At 43.1% G+C, this 17,143-nt stretch overlaps 1 protein-coding gene and 1 pseudogene across 5 annotated transcripts in view; both read left to right on the top strand.

Annotated features, from left to right (window-relative positions):
- The window catches only part of TRPM4 (transient receptor potential cation channel subfamily M member 4), a 215,750-nt gene that overhangs the window by 159,523 nt on the left and 39,084 nt on the right, over window positions 1–17,143 (top strand). For all 5 annotated transcript variants that reach the window (XM_056541826.1, XM_056541825.1, XM_056541827.1 and 2 more), the window contains 7 exons: window positions 2,126–2,306; window positions 6,465–6,631; window positions 6,787–6,964; window positions 8,985–9,049; window positions 11,325–11,507; window positions 11,678–11,777; window positions 11,903–12,021. In XM_056541826.1, coding sequence (XP_056397801.1) covers window positions 2,126–2,306; window positions 6,465–6,631; window positions 6,787–6,964; window positions 8,985–9,049; window positions 11,325–11,507; window positions 11,678–11,777; window positions 11,903–12,021 — 993 coding nt within the window. The remainder of the gene's footprint in view (window positions 1–2,125; window positions 2,307–6,464; window positions 6,632–6,786; window positions 6,965–8,984; window positions 9,050–11,324; window positions 11,508–11,677; window positions 11,778–11,902; window positions 12,022–17,143) is intronic.
- On the top strand, window positions 818–924 carry LOC130294704 (U2 spliceosomal RNA; annotated as a pseudogene).

Genomic DNA, 17,143 nt, shown 5'->3' on the forward strand with positions numbered 1-17,143 from the left:
TTAAAGGGGTACTCCACTGGAAAACATTTTTTTTTTAATCAACTGGTGGCAGAAAGTTAAACAGATTTGTAAATTACTGCTATTTCCTTCCAGTACTTATCAGCACCGTTCTTTTCTTTTTGAATTTCCTCTCTGTCTGACCACAGTGCTCTCTGCTGACACATCTGTTTATTTTAGAAAATGTCCACAGCAAGATAGGTTTGGTATGGGGATTTGCTCCTACTCTGGACAGTTCCTGACATGGACAGGGGTGTCAGCAGAGAGCACTGTGGTCAGACAGAAAGGACTTTCAAAAAGAAAAGAACTTCCCCTGTAGCACACAGCAGCTGATAAGTACTGGAAGGATTAAGATTTTCAAGTAGAAGTAATTTACAAATCTGTACAAATCTTTCTGGGTCCAGTTATTTAAGCAAAAATGTTTTCCAGTGGTGTATCCCTTTAATTATTTTGGTCATCTGTGAAATGTTATATTTTTCACATGTGTGGCAGTGGTTTAACTCGCCTGTGTACATTGTCAGCTATTTTTAGTTTGGTCACATGTTGTATATTAAGCATTCACTGGAACGGCTCACGTCAGCCATTCAAAGCAGCCCGCAGCTTAGGCTGATGTTTCTTTGTACAATTGTGGCTTTTGTAAAATGACACCATGAAAATGCCTCCTTGTGTTAGGGTATACATTACTTAAACATTTCAGCAAACACCATTTCAGCCTTCACTTTAATAGTCACGGTCTGGTTTTGCAGCAAACCAACTATTGTCTCACAATGAGCATCACCTAGAAGGAGGCCCTCCCATATTGTGGCTGCATGGTGACTGTATCGCTTCTCGGCCTTTTGGCTAAGATCAAGTGTAGTATCTGTTCTTATCAGTGTCAGAACAGGGACACTGATGTAGGATGGATGCTGCATGGAGAGGGCAGGTGTACCAGGGCATTCCGGGGCTGGTTCTGAGGAATCAGCTTGACGGCTGCCCTGATGTGTCCTGTTTACTCCGGGTCTTGCCATGAGGCTGAGAGGGTCTAGAGCCGAGGTACTTTAGTGCCTCGGGGAGTGGTGACCCCAAGGAGCCAAAACTCACTGGAAGAATATGCTCACTGAGTGGAAGCACCGGCACCATGAACTCTTCACCTTGTGGCACTCACCTCTCGATTCCCGGCCTTCTGGCTGCTAGGATCAGAGACATTTTTATAGATCCGGTCGAATGTCCGGGCAGTATATCTGCACACATTTACTTATTCATTTCTTTTTGTCTCACTGTGTCACTTTTTGCGTGTTGTGTGTTTACAGGATTTCTAGGATGCGGTAGCCCTTCTGGGTGATTCTCCTAGCGGTCTAGGGGAGGTGTGTGTGGCCATCAGGTTCTGCACCTCCCTGCAAACACCCCGGGTACTCCTGCATGGGCGGGTACCGACCGTTATCGGCTCTGCTGGTAGATACCTTGGCTAACGCCAAGGGGGATGGCGGGAGCATTTGTGGTCCCTTAGTAGCTTCGGCGAAAAGGGACATCGAACCTGGAACCTCGTAGGTACCTTTTGGTCCGGAAGCGAAGGGTGAGGTTTGTTGGGGGCCACTCTCCTATCGGAGAAGGGCTTGCGATAGACAACCGCATCCTTTGTGCACGTTTTTTTTAGTGTAACACATTTCCACTTTTTCTTGCACTTTGGGTGGTTCGAGAGCACGTTCCTCGGCTCTTAGATAAGACTGTATGTGGGCATAGTTCTGTCTGCATGTGGAAGCTGCATTGTGTGTTTCCAAGAACTAATATTCTTACTGCACAGAATGAATATAAAAAGATAAAACAAAGGAAACTTGGAAATATAAAAATAATGTCCAAGATGTTTAGTATGTGATGGTTGACATCAGGGACGTGCGCAGGTTGACTAGAAAGGGGGCTCGAGCCCCTGTCCTTTTGATGTTCCTCCTAAAAGTGCCCTAGGCAGTGCTGGGCAGTCTGGCATCATTATGTGGACATTTATATAAATGTTAATGAGAAGTGCCTTTTTTTTTTTAAGTTCAGTCTCTGCCTCTCAAAATGTCTGTGCACATCCCTGGTTGACATCACTCACTACATGTATAGTTCTATAATGGGATGTTTACATTTTTGTTTGTTTTATTACTTTTTACAGTTTATTCGCCTATCTAATGAGACCGACCCCTGTATTGTATATAATCTTATTACTCATAACTGGAAGATCCCACCACCAAACTTGGTGGTGTCTGTCGTGGGAGGAGATGGAGACTTTAAAATGAAAACATGGCTGAAGGATATCCTGAGGAAGGGATTGGTCAAGGCAGCGCAAAGCACAGGTCAGTCAATCAACACAGGTTATGACATGTTATGTCTGTCAATGCACCTTGTGATGCTGCTAGGGTTGCTAATTAATTTGCTAATTAAGGTTGCTAATAGAGATGAGCGAACTTACAGTAAATTCGATTCGTCACGAACTTCTCAGCTCGGCAGTTGATGACTTTTCCTGCATAAATTAGTTCAGTTTTCAGGTGCTCCGGTGGGCTGGAAAAAGTGGATACAGTCCTAGGAGACTCTTTCCTAGGAATGTATCCACCTTTTCCAGCCCACCGGAGCACCTGAAGGCTGAACTAATTTACGCAGGATAAGTCATCAACTGCCGAGCCGAGAAGTTCGTGACAAATCGAATTTACTGTAAGTTCGCTCATCTCTAGTTGCTAATAGTGTTAGGCGCGAATATTCACATTTCAAATTTTTATCGCGAATATGCGAATATAACGAGGACGAATATTCGTTTATATATTCACAAAATATTGTGAATTCGAATATGGCCAATGCCGCTCATCACTAGTTGCTAATACATTTGCTTAATTAATAAATGTTATATATATATATATATATATATATATATATATATATATGCGTAACAACACAGAATACACATATGCAGGGTAAATTATGTCTTATTCTGACCCTATAACATTTTTATTTCTCCTTATATGGGGCTGTATTATGGCTCATTTTTTGCACACCCATCTGTAGTTTTTAAAAGTACCATTTTTGTTTTGATGTGACTTTTTAATCACTTTTTTTTAAATTACATTGGGGAGTTGCAGTAGTTACTGAATACCACTCCCAGCATGCCCTGATACAGCCTGTGGCTCATCAGCTGCCCCAAATGAAAACTACAACTCCTAGCATGTTGGATTGCATAGTAGTATATAGTATAGGTCAGTGTTTCCCAACCAGGGGTGCCTCCAGCTGTTGCAAAACTACAATTCCCAGCATGCCCGGACAGCCGTTGGCTGTCCGGGCATGCTGGGAGTTGTAGTTTGCAACAGCTGGAGGCGCTCTGGTTGTAAAACACTAGCATAGCATATGGTGCAACATTCCAGGAGTTGGATAAATACCGGCCATTACATTGCCTAATTTTTAATATAAAAATACCGTCAGGGTGGCCAATATACCGGCCAGGTGGCAACCCTAGAGGCTGCCCAGGAGAATCCCTAGAGGAAGGAGCAGGCCCTCTTTCTGGTAACACCTCAACCTCCTGAACCATCTGAGACAAGAGGCATCAGTGCATTTATTCTTCCCCTTTTCCCCTATTTCCCTTCTATGACTGATAATGTAAGGGAATGGGCCAATTCAGACGACCCATAGCACCTGCAAAGGCTACCTCTATGCTATGTATGTCCTCAAGCTTGCCCCAGGTGGTCGAAGTTTGCTCCAGTAGAACCACAAGTACCTCAGATTTTGCTCCTCTATTACAGATGCTAAAATTCAGTCATATTACGGCCATCTGTACTAAGGCTTGGACTTTGTTGAGGGCACAGTGGAAAATAAAATCAATCCTCTTCTCAAAATGTATCTTCCAGAAACCATTTATATTAAAGGGGTACTCCGGTGAAAAACGTAAATTTTTTAATTTTTTTTAAATCAACTGGTGCCAGAACGTTAAACACATTTGTAAATGACTTCTGTTTAAAAATTGTAATCCTTCCACTACTTATCAGCTGCTGTATGCTACACAGGAAGTTCTTTTCTTTTTGAATTTCTTTTCTGTCTGACCACAGTGCTCTCTGCTGACACCTCTGTCTGTCTCAGGAACTATCCAGAGTAGGAGCAAATCCCCATAGCAAACCTCTCCTGCTCTGGACAGTTCCTGAGACAGACAGAGGTGTCAGCAGAGAGCACTGTGGTCAGACAGAAAATCAATGTAAAAAGAACAGAACTTCCTCTGGAGCATACAGCAGCTGATAAGTACTGGAAGGATTAAGATTTTTAAATAGAAGTAATTTACAAATCTGTTTAATGTTCTGGCACCAGTTGATAAAAAAAAAAAAATTATAGTTTTTTACCGGAGTACCTCTTTAAGAATGTGGAAGCAGAATGGATAGAAGTGTGCAGTGTAGATGAACAATACTGACAGATATATTTATTTTAAGAAGAAAGAGAATATTTTATTGCCCTATCTCTACCACTCACGAGTAGTCAAATCATAGGATAATATATTAAAATAGTTTTTACTAAACTATTTTTGTATCCAAATTATGAAACGAATATTCGTCATTACGAATACATAGCACTATATTCTAAATATTCTCGAAATCGCCAAGTGCCGATATTCGTGATAAAAATTTCCATTACGAATATTCGTGTTCAACACTAGTTAGAATATAATATGGATACTTTTGCACTTGTTCTCACAAACCTTTTTGTTTACAGAATTTAAAATGGTATAATTTTAAATGATTATAATTTATAATATTGATATGCATGTTAGGGTGTAAGCAAGACTGTGCCACCCATTACTGACTGTAAAACTAATGCTATATGGGGATCACACAGTTAAATATAGTGTTTACCTGAGAGCTGTGTACATACACCATATGGGCAGAAGTATTGGGGCACTTACAAATTTCACCTAATGGAGCTTTTAGAACATCCCATTCCAAATACATATGCATTAACATGTACAGTGATGCCTCCACATACGATGGTAATCCGTTCCAAATAAACCATCGTTTGTTGAAACCATCATATGTTGAGGGATCCGTGCAATGTAAAGTATAGGACAGTGGTCTACAACCTGCGGACCTCCAGATGTTGACCTCCGACGGCTGTCCGGGCATACTGGGAGTTGTAGTTTTGCAACATCTGGAGGTCCGCAGGTTGTAGACCACTGGTGTTGGAGGTTGTACTCACCTGTCCCCGCCGCTCCGGAATGTCACCGCTCGTCACCACTGCCCTGGATGTCGCCGTCCATCGCTGTCGCCGCATCCCCGGGGTGTCCCCGACGCTCCGGCAAGCCCTCTGCTTCCCCAGCATCCTCGCTCTCTGTCGCCGCCATCATGTCGCTACGCACGCTGCTCCTATTGGATGACGGGACAGCGTGCGCAGCGACGTGATGACGACGATGGAGAGCGCCGACGATGCAGGGGATCCCAAAGAGGACGCGCCAGAGACCCGAGGACAGGTAAGTGATCGTCACCGGAGCACACGGGGCATCGTAACCGGCTATCCGGTGGCAGCTGAAGCAGTCTGCGCTGCCGCATAGCCGTTTATGCGATGACCCCGACATACAAAAGCTTCGTATGTTGATGCTGCCTTCAACATGCGATGGCCTCTGAGAGGTCATCGTATGTTGAAATGATCGTATGTCGGGGCCATCGTAGGTCGGGGGGGTCAATGTAGTTGGTCCCCACAATCTTCATTCTAGTTCATCCCAAAAAGAAAAGCAGAGGCGCTCCATGTGGAGTCTGATGTGAATGTATACAAAAGATTGGACCAGAACTTCAGAATGGTTCAGGAACTGTTCGACGCTGACCGGGATAATAACAGCGGGACACAGGATCGTCCGAATGAACACTTTAATGACCACAATGGAACAACTGGCAAAGCAGGGCAGAGGCTCGTGATGTCACGGCCATGGCCTGCTCGTGATGTTATGGCCACGCCCCCTCAATGCAAGTCTATGAGAGGGGGCGTGACATAGACATGCATTGAGGGGGCATGGCCATGACATCACAAGCGGGGCGTGACCGTGACATCACAAGCGGGGCGTGACCGTGAAATCACGAGCTTCTGGCGCTGCCCCTGATTCTCTAAACGAATGCTGGGTGCAGCAGGGAGATCGCAGGGGTCCCCAGCAGCGGAACCCCCGTGATCAGACATCCTATCCCCTATCCTTTGGATAGGGGATAAGATGTCTAGGGGCGGATTGCCCCTTTAAAAAGAAAAAAAAAGTGTTGAGGAAAAACACAATAATATCAGCACCAAAATTTGCATTGTGGAATCTGCTTATCTCTTACCCAGCCCCCAGGCAAGGTCTTTTTGACCTTGCTCAGTGTACTGTTCTAAATGTGTTTGCACTTGACATGTTCTTGCCTTGTTTTTACTGCATTGTCTTTGTTTTCCTATTATATTATTCAACCTTGTTAAAGTGAATGGCAAAGAAAAAAATAAAAAAACATAATATTGTCATGTTACAATGGCAGGTGCCTGGATAATGACTGGTGGAATACAAGTGGGCATTGGAAAATATGTTGGTGAAGCTGTCAGAGACCATGCCACTGCAAGCTCGAATTCTAGGACCAAAGTGGTAGCAATGGGCATTGCACCCTGGGGAATTGTAAATAACCGCCAAAGCCTGGTGAACCCTAAGGTAGGATCTTCTTGGTTGAGAACCAAGGTCAAGTGTGATTCACTAGAAGGTGTAGAAATGGCTGAGGCAACAATGTCACACCTAATTTCTGGAAACAAACAGATGTATTTCTTGGAGATCAGTCATTGACACATAATTGACTTTGTTTTACACAGGGATCTTCTCCTGCCAAATACTATATGGACATTGTGGATGGACCGACATATTCTTTGGACAACAATTATTCACTTTTCCTTTTAGCCGATGATGGCACCAATGAACAAATGGGAGGAGAAACCAGTTTTAGATTCAGGCTCGAGGAGCATATATCCCGACAGAAAACTGGAGTGGGAGGTGAGAAGACTTTATTAAAGGCCAAAACTCATATGTTTGCTCTACTTCACTCTTTTAAAGAACATTGACCTAAAACAATATAATTCCTTATTAAATTGATGTGCTTGATTTTTTATTCCCTGTTCTATTAAGCAGTTTCCAACTAGACCAACTTGGAAACCATTAAAGGAACTCTGTCACCAGTGTCACCTGCACTAACCTGTTGGTACCGGCAGGTAATGCAGGTGACACTGATGACAACGGTACTCACCTTGTCCTAGTCCGTGGCGGGGATCTCCTGTAATCGTCTCCGGTATCTTCACTCCGGGCACCGGCTTGGGGCACGGTCGGAGCTTAATGCTGCTGCTGCCTGGGACCCTGCAGAAAGCAGCAGCAGCAGCTTGGGGCATAGGCAGAGTTTAGTGATGTCACCGATGTTGCTCTCTGCAGGGTCCCAAGTCCTCGGAACAGCAGCGGTTACGTCATTAAGCTCCGCCTGTGCTCCAAGCCGGTGCCTGGAGCGAAGATACCGGAGAAAATTACAGGAGATCCCCGCCACGGACCGGGACAAGGTGAGTACCATTGTCATCAATGTCACCTGCACTACCTGTCGGTACCGACAGGTTAGTACAGGTGACACTGGTGACAGAAAGGGAATATCAGGATATCCCCCAATCAAGGTCTTGGAAAGCTGTTGAGCTTCCTAATAGAAGTTATACTGCACAGAAGAGGACAAATAAAGAAAATTTTTAGTTTTTTTTAGAGGCATGCTCTAAAACCATGTTTTCCCAAGTTGATAATGAATCATCTATCCACGGATAATAAGTGTCTGATTGGTAGGGGTCCAAGAGGTCAGACCACCACCAATCTCACACTTACCCATTACCCATCCTGTAGACAATTTTACATGAGTGTAATGAGTGTATTGGTGATAAGTTGTCATCTTGGGAAAATACCTTTAGGGTCAGTTCACACGTCCTCATTTTTGCTGCTACAGATTTTGCTGTCCATTTATTTCAATGGGTAACAAAATATGCTGCGGCAAATCTGCAGCAAAAAATAAGGACGTGTGAATTGACTCACAAGGTACATTCACACATTTATAGGATAGGGGATCAGTGTTTGATCCCGGGGGACTGACCGCTGGGACCCCCCGCATTCTCCTGAACGGGGCCCCCCGCATTAGTGCTCAGTGAGAGCACTAATGCGCGTAGCGTCCACCTAGAGATGTCGACGGTTATCCCCCCTCCCCATACATTTCTATGAAAGAGGTGGAGAGGCACGAACACTGCCTCCCCGCCTCTCCCATAGAATTACATGGCTACATGGAGGAGGCGTGTTGGCCGTGACGTCCTTTTTCGGCCGGCACGCCTCCTGAACGGGAGAGTTGTGGCAGAGCCGTGGTCCTGTGCAGTAGATGGCGGGGTCCCAGCATTCGGACCCCCACAATTCAACACATCCCCTTATCCTGCGGATAGGGGATAAGTGGTTTTCGGCAGCAGATGGCCTTTAATGGGTAGGAAAATTATCAGCAGCAAAATACGCAGCACATGTGAATTTACCCTAAAGCTATGTTCACACTTCTCATAGACAGCAATGCATTTCTGTGCGAAGTCGGCAGAAAGAATAGACGAGTCTATTCTTTCTGCGGACACCGGAATTTGATTTTCTGTGCTAGATGTTTCCGGCGCGTAAATTCTGCTATGTGAACAGCGCAGCAGATTCTCATTGAAATTCCATTGTGTGAACATAGCCTAAGGGTCCGTTCACACATGCTGAGTTTTGCTGCAGATTTGTTGTTGCAGATTTTGCTGTCCAGTGACCTCCATAGGTAGGTACAGCAAATCTGCAGCAGAACTGCAGCAAAAATATGCACATGTGAACGTACCCTTAGGCTATGTTCACACAATGGAATTTTCGTGTGAACGTACCCTAACAGACATTTTGACAATGGGGTCTTGAGGACATCTATTTGAATGGAGTGGCAATTCTAATTTGTATGCATCTTAATGCTGTGTCATGTTATTATGTTTTTATCTAGGCAAAGGAAGCATTGAAATCCCTGTTTTGTGCATGGTTATTGCCGGAGAGTCCAATATGTTGCAGGTAATAATCTAATCTGTCTTATTCCTCGTCTTCTACTCTTTTTTCTTCCTCCGTTTTTCTTCTTCATGTTCCTCTACCCCTTCTACCTCTTCTTTCGCTATCCTTATTCTCCTTTATCTTCTCTAACTCTTTTACTTCTTTCTTTACTTTTTTTACTCCTTCTGTTTTCTCTGCTCCTTCATCTTTTCTTTTCCTTGTTCACTTTTTCTTTTCCTTATTTTCTCACATTTTTCTTTCCAACTTTTTCATCTTCCTCTTCTTCTTCCACTTCTTCTCCTGCTCATTTTCCTCTTCTTTTTCTCTCTTTCTTCTTCTGCTTTTCATCTTTTTTCTTCGTTTACTGCTCTTTTTCATTTTTTTTTCTGATCCTTCTCCCTTATATTCTACTTCTCCTCCCTTTTCTTATACTCCTTTTTTTCTCCCCTTCTTCTCATCTTCCTTTTATCTTCCTTCTTAATTTTTCTTTCCTACTTCTTTTACTACTATATGGATCTTTCACTTTTTCTTCTTCATCTGCTCCTTCACATTTTTTCCCTCTTCTTAATTTTTATTTCCTCCTTTTTCTCATCCTTCTCTTCTTTCTCTTCTTATTACTCTTTTTCTCCCACTTATAAATCCTCTTCCTCTATTTCCCTCTGTCTTTATTTTCCCCTTTTTCTATTTCAGTTTCTTCTACTCTTTAATATTTTCTCTTTTTATCTCTCTCCTTCTCCTTCTACTATTATTTATTTCTCTTGATCTTTTCTTTTTTGTTTTCTTTGCTTTTCTTTTTCTCTGCTCTTTTTATTTCCCCCCTTTACTTTCTTTTCATTCTTCTAACTAGTCTTCTCTCCTTTGTTTTTCTTTTCTTTTTCTTCTGCATTGTCTCTCTCTTTTTTCTTTTTTGAGGATATCACTCAAAATGATTTGAGTCTTTAGTCATAGAGCAGCAGGAAATGCTAGGAGAATGCTTGGATGTATAGGGAGAGGTATAAGCAGTAGAAAGAAGGAAGTGCTCATGCCGCTGTACAGAACACTGGTGAGACCTCACTTGGAGTATTGTGTTCAGTACTGGAGGCCGTATCTCCAGAAGGACATAGATATTTTGGACAGAGGTCAGAAAAGATGCTAAACTAGTACATGGATTGCAGGATAAAAACAGTAGAGATGAGCGAACTTACAGTAAATTCGATTTGTCATGAACTTCTCGGCTCGGCAGTTGATGACTTTTCCTGCATAAATTAGTTCAGCCTTCAGGTGCTCCGGTGGGCTGGAAAAGTTGGATACAATCCTAGGAAAGAGTCCCCTAGGACTGTATCCACCTTTTCCAGCCCACCGGAGCACCTGAAAGCTGAACTAATTTATGCAGGAAAAGTCATCAACTGCCGAGCCGAGAATTTCGTGACGAATCGAATTTACTGTAAGTTCGCTCATCTCTACTTACCAGGAAAGGTTAAAGGACCTTAACATGTATAGAAGAAAGAAGAGACAGAGGGGATATGATAGAGAATTTTAAATACATAAAGGAAATCAACACTAGAAATGAAGAGAGGATATTTAAGAGAAGAAAAACTACCACAAGAGGACATAGTTTTAAATTAGAGGGGCAAAGGTTTAAAAGTAATATGAGGAAGTATTACTTTACTGAGAGAGTAGTGGATGCATGGAATAGCCTTCCTGCAGAGATGGTAGCATCAAATACAGTGAAGGAGTTTAAAGGAGTACTCTGGTGCAGAGTATTCCTGCTCCGTCCTACCCGGGCTGCAAAAATGAAAATAAACCATAACTTACCTTCCTGGGTTCCCGCGGAGCGACACTACAGCTGATCGGTCCTCCGGTCCATCTTCTTCATACTTCCGTGTGAACAAAGCGTCACATGGCGCTGAGCCTATTCTGGGCCGAGGCAGAGAATCGCGGCGGCCGGCGATATGCTGAGCGCCATGTGACGCTTCGTTCACACGGAAGTATGAAGAAGATGGACCGGAGGACCGATCAGCTGTAGTGGCGCTCCGCGGGAACCCAGGAAGGTGAGTGATGGTTTATTTTCATTTTTTTTTGCAGCCCGGGCAGGACGGAGCAGGAATACTCTTCACCGGAGTACTCTTTTAAGCATGCATGGGATAAGCATAAGGCTATCCTTCATATACGATAGGGCCAGGGACTATTCATAGTATTCAGAATATTGGGCAGACTAGATGGGCCAAATGTTTATTACCTGCTGAAACATTCTATATTTCTATAAGTCTTCTTAAATTGTTCTAATAATGATTCCATCTCATTTGTTTTTATTTACTAGAGAGTTTACAAAGCCACAATGAGCCCCATCCCATGTCTTCTGGTGGCCGGTTCTGGTGGAGTTGCCGACTGTTTAGCTGAAATTATAGAAGAGTCACTTACCATGGAATCTATTCGTAGTCTGATAGATGAGAAATTAAAACAACACTTCCCGGAGGAAAACTTGACAAAAATGATAGGAAAAGTTGGTAACCTTTTTGTATCTACAGTATTTTGTTCTTTTAGAGAACTAATGTATGTTACTGAGTACTCTGTAAAGCTCTTATACAAACTAATGAAGAAGCCTGCACTGAAGGGCCGGTACATATATTCAGGCAATGGTGTCATTGATCAAAAGTTTCTTTTTAAATTTAGATAGAAAAAATAGTGGAAAATCGAGAACTGGTCACAGTATATTCCAACACTGATGGGACAGAGGACTTTGAGACTGTGATTTTGAAAGCTCTAGTAAAAGGTATATGTTCTTTTACTGTAATGCTTGAGGCTCTATATATATATATATATATATATATATATATATATATATATATATATATGTAAAGTACTGGGTACTACTTGTTTTATTTCCTGTCGTATCAGCTTGCAAGAAGCAGTCCAGTGATGCCACAGAATACTTGGATGAGCTGAAGTTAGCAGTAGCCTGGAACAGGGAGGACATTGCCAAGACCGAATTGTTTCATGGAGAAATACACTGGAGGGTATGATGCCAATACTAAGATATTCCATTTCGACTTTCAACATCTGTACATGGGCTTGTATATTTTAAAGAGGTACTCCGGCCCTGAGACATCTTATCCCCTTACCCCTGCAATCTTGTATTTGTCACCCACCTGTTTGAGCTGCATGCAGCGGTGCCAGCTCACAAACGGCCGGGTGGCGACCATGGGGCCGGAGGACTCTGCCCCCGTGTGACGTCACCCCCCCCCCCCCCGCTATGCAAGTCTATGGGAGGGGGCGTGACAGCATTTTAATTGGCATATGTGGCCCTGTTGCAGATTTTGCTTTGGGGCCCAGAAGCTACAAGCTAAGTCTCTGTCCTAGCCTAAGCTATGTTCACAACTGCCCTTTGCAACAATATATCAATGTACACGAGTATTTCCCAAGTAGAGTGCCTCCAGCTGTTGCAAAACTACAACTCTCAGCATGCCCAGACAGCCTTTGGCTGTCTGGGCATGCTGGGAGTTATAGTTTTGCAACAACTGAAGGCATCCTGCTTGGAAAAACACAGAAAATGACAGAAAATTTTGCAGTAAATTCCATTTTGTTTGCTTCATAGGGGGGGGATTCATCAACATCAGTGTATGGTAGAGCTTTTTTTTTTTACCCCTTTCTGCTGCGTGTACTTGTCATTTAGCTGCGCAAAATGTACTAAACTTGCGCACGGGTCTCTGTGAATCATGTGCAGTCATAGAATCCAGCCCATCTCAGTTCTTGAAAAAAAAAAAAACAGACTTGTACGTGTGCTCGGAGCTAGTGTATATTTGCGCAAAAAAATGACACTTGCGTTCTTTTTGTGCGCAAAAAAAAAAAAGACGCAGTTAGTAAATTCATGTCTACAGGAATAACGGCTCTACGGTACACCTGAAGGGTGACATCTTTAGAAAAAGTTCCACCAAAAAAGACGCACAAAAAGAACGCAGGAAATATCTTTGCGCAAGAAAATACACCTAAAATGACTGTATATAGATTGATGAATCCCCCCCATACAGTATATGTTGTAGCAGTCTGGGATGTAGTTGTGATCTTGGTGCCAATGGAGCACTCAGTGTGTTTTTTCCGGTTTCAGTCACCATGGATGATATGCTTTATCCAATGACAATAGAGCCGAGCATGAGCTGAGAGAGCTGTTCCAGGGTCACTCCCTTTCCTCGACTCTCGCTTGCATTCCTTTGTGAGATTTTTAGATAACTTTTGGTTTGCAAACGAACTACTTAAAGGGTAGCTCCCACCATCCTATTTTTTTTTCTGTCCCTCCCCTTTGCCAATCTATCCCTAACCCCCTCCCTGTTTTTAATTTTAATTTTTACTATATTAAAAATGCCTTTTGTCTGCCTGGCAGCGTGCTCACTACCAGGCAGACTTCCCCAGCAGGCACCACGTCACTGATGCCTGCTGGGGGGACTTCCGCCCTTAGTTCATCTAGACAGGGTGCCTCCAGCTGTTTCACCACTGCAACTCCCAGCTTGCCCTGACATCTATTGGCCGTCAGGGCATGCTGGGAGTTGTAGTATTGAAACAGCTGGAGGCACCCTGTGTAGATAAACTATTAGTTAATTACATGCGGCGCTGCGGCGCTAGCCCGTCCCCTCCCCCCGCGCCATACCCCGTTCCCTCCATCACAAACCCCCCCCCCTCCCGCATACCCCGTTCCCTCATTACACATTCTGCAGAGTCCGGCAGCGGGCGTGCAGGGACGGCGGCGGTGATGTGCGGGAGGAGTGTACTCCCAGCCAGTGGCCCGGGGAGCCAATGCGCTCGCTCCCGCCTGTCTGATTGACAGGCAGGGAGCGAATGCAGCCTAACTGAAAAAGGACTGATTGCCAGGCCAAAATCAGTCCCTTGTCAGGCGTGACGTCACGCCAGGCTGCAGCCGGCCACTAGGAGGGAGACCCCTAGTGGCCGGTTTTCAAATGTAAATTAAACCATTTTAATTTAAAAAAATAAATAAAAGTATATTAGAGATATGTTGTAGTACATAAGTACTACAACATATCAAAAAATAAAGCTGGTGACAGGGCCCTTTTAAGTAAATCAGGACTAAAAATAGATGAGGAGGAATAATGATGCACAGTAGTAGTTATCTATGAATCACATGAATCTGCTCTGACTAAAGGCCGAAGCTGGTTCTGTAATTGTACTCTCTGTCTGTCCTCCTGTTTATTTCTGACCTAGATATCTAGCATTGAGAGGATGATGAGTATTGTAATACCCCGCCGGACTCACAGATAACAGATATGTATATCTGCTGAACTGCAGCAAAGAGTCAAAGGTTATATGTCATCTTTATGACATGCACCAGTTCATGCAGACGTGGATTTCCTGCCGGAATAATGCACAATTGACAATCTCCTAAAGACATCCTGCCTTATGTACTTTCTCATGTTCACTGCAGACTACCTTTTCTTACATTACAATGCCAAAGGAAAATTGTTGTGCTAGGCTGGGTTCACATATATCAGGCGTCCGGCACAGTTTCCCTCTGATGCTTCTGATGCTCAAACTGATCCCATTTAGAGTTCACAATCATCCGGCATCACAACGTTGACGCCGGATGGTTGGACACGCCGGAGGGCACCGGACAGGGGGAACGTAGCTTGTTTTGCTGCTTTGCCTGTCCGCTGTGCAAAAACAATGGACGCCGGATGCAATACAACTGATGACAACTTGTAATCAGTAGTGGCATCAGTTACGTCTAGATTTAGGCTGGATGTCGGACATATGTGAACCCAGCTTAACCCCTTAAGGACCGGGGGGTTTTCCGTTTTTGCATTTTCGTTTTTTGCTCCTTGCCTTTAAAAAATCATAACTCTTTCAATTTTGCACCTAAAAATCCATATGATGGCTTATTTTTTGCGCCACCAATTCTACTTTGTAATGACATCAGTCATTTTGCCCAAAAATCTACGGTGAAACGGAAAAAAAAATCATTGTGCGACAAAATTGAAAAAAAACGCCGTTTTGTAATTTTTGGGAGCTTCCGTTTCTATGTAGTAAATTTTTTGGTAAAAATGACACCTTATCTTTATTCTGTAGGTCCATACGATTAAAATGATACCCTACTTATATAGGTTTGATTTTGTCGGACTTCTGGAAAAAATCATAACTACATGCAGGAAAATTAATACGTTTAAAATTGTCATCTTCTGACCCCTATAACTTTTTATTTTTCCGTGTATGGGGCAGTATGAGGGCTCATTTTTTGCACCGTGATCTGAAGTTTTTACCGGTACCATTTTTGCATTGATAGGACTTATTGGTCGCTTTTTATTCATTTTTAAATGATATAAAAAGTGACCAAAAATGCACTATTTTGGACTTTGGAATTTTTTTGCGCGCACGCCATTGACCGAGCGGTTTAATTAATTATATATTTTTATAATTCGGACATTTCCGCACACGGTGATACCATATATGTTTATTTTTATTTTTATTTACACTGTGTTTTTTTTTTTTATTTGGAAAAGGGGGGTGATTCAAACTTTTAATAGGGGAGGAGTTAAATGATCTTTATTCCCTTTTTTTTCCCATTTTTTTTTGCAGTGTTATAGGTCCCATAGGGACCTATAACACTGCACACACTGATCATTGTTATCCCATAGGGACCTATAACACTGCACACACTGATCTTCATCATTGATCACTGGTTTCTCATAAGAAACCAGTGATCAACGATTCTGCCGCATGACTGCTCATGCCTGGATCTCAGGCACTGAGCAGTCATTCGGCGATCGGACAGCGAGGAGGCAGGTAGGGGCCCTCCCGCTGTCCTGTCAGCTGTTCGGGATGCCGCGATTAGCCGCGGCTATCCCGAACAGCCCGACTGAGCTAGCCGGCCACTTTCGGTTTCGCTTTTAACCGCGCGGCTCAGCTCTGAGCGCGCGGCTAAAGGGTTAATAGCGCGCGGCGCCGCGATCGGCGCTGCGCGCTATTAGAGGCTGGTCCCGGCTTCACGCCGGGCCCGCCGTGATATGACGCGGGGTTACTGTGTAACCCCGCGTTATATCAGGAGAGCAGGACCAAGGGCGTACCTGTACGCCCTTGGTCCTTAAGGGGTTAAAGGGGTACTCCCGTGGAAAACTTTATTTTTTTTTTATCAACTGGTGCCAGAAAGTTAAACAGATTTGTAAATCATTTCTATTAAAAAATCTTAATCCTTCCAGAACTTTTTAGGGGCTGTATAATAAAGAGAAATCCAAAAAAGAAATGCATTTCCTCTGATGTCATGACCACAGTGCTCTCTGCTGACCTCTGCTGTCCATTTTAGGAACTGTCCAGAGCAGCATATGTTTGCTATGGAGATTTTCTTCTGATTTGGACAGTTCCTGAAATGGACAGCAGAGGTCAGCAGAAAGCACTGTGGTCATAACATCAGAGGAAATGCATTTCTTTTTTGGATTTCTCTTTATTATACAGCCCGTAAAAAGTACTGGAAGGATTAAGATTTTTTAATAGAAGTGATTTTCAAATCTGTTTAACTTTCTGGCACCAGTTGATTTAAAAAAAAGTTTTCCATGGGAGTATTCCTTTAACTGAAGCAGGGTGCAACTACGCATATACCTACCTTGTTAGAGGGAAACTCAAAAAATTAGTATTTCACTAATGCAACTTAAAAGAAAAGGAAGCATGAAGTGCTCCAATATCTCCTAGTAGACGGATGTGTTGACCCTGGACTTAATGAAGCACAGTGAATCAACACCAGCAGATGACACGGCTCCCAAATCATATAATATATTGGGGATTTGGGCTTTTCCTGACCTGTAAGCCATAATCATAACAATTATGACAAATCACGGCTTGAACTATCTTGCTTTGCATGTAATGAGGCTCTCTCATATGTTAGTTTAACATTTTAGGTTGCATTACTGAAAGAAATGAACTTTGCACAATATTCAAATTTTTCGAGTTTCACCTGTATATACAGTAGTAATAATAATAATAATACAATATTATTATTATTGATGTTGTTGTTGATAACAACAACAACAATAATATTGTATTATTATTATTGCTGTATATCTGTCACCAACAAGGAAGGTATATGCCTAGCTGCACCTTGTTTCATTAAGGCTGGGTTTGCAAATGTCCGAAATAGAGGAACTC

The sequence above is a fragment of the Hyla sarda genome, chromosome 10, assembly GCF_029499605.1.
Source record: "Hyla sarda isolate aHylSar1 chromosome 10, aHylSar1.hap1, whole genome shotgun sequence".
Lineage (NCBI taxonomy): Eukaryota > Metazoa > Chordata > Amphibia > Anura > Hylidae > Hyla > Hyla sarda.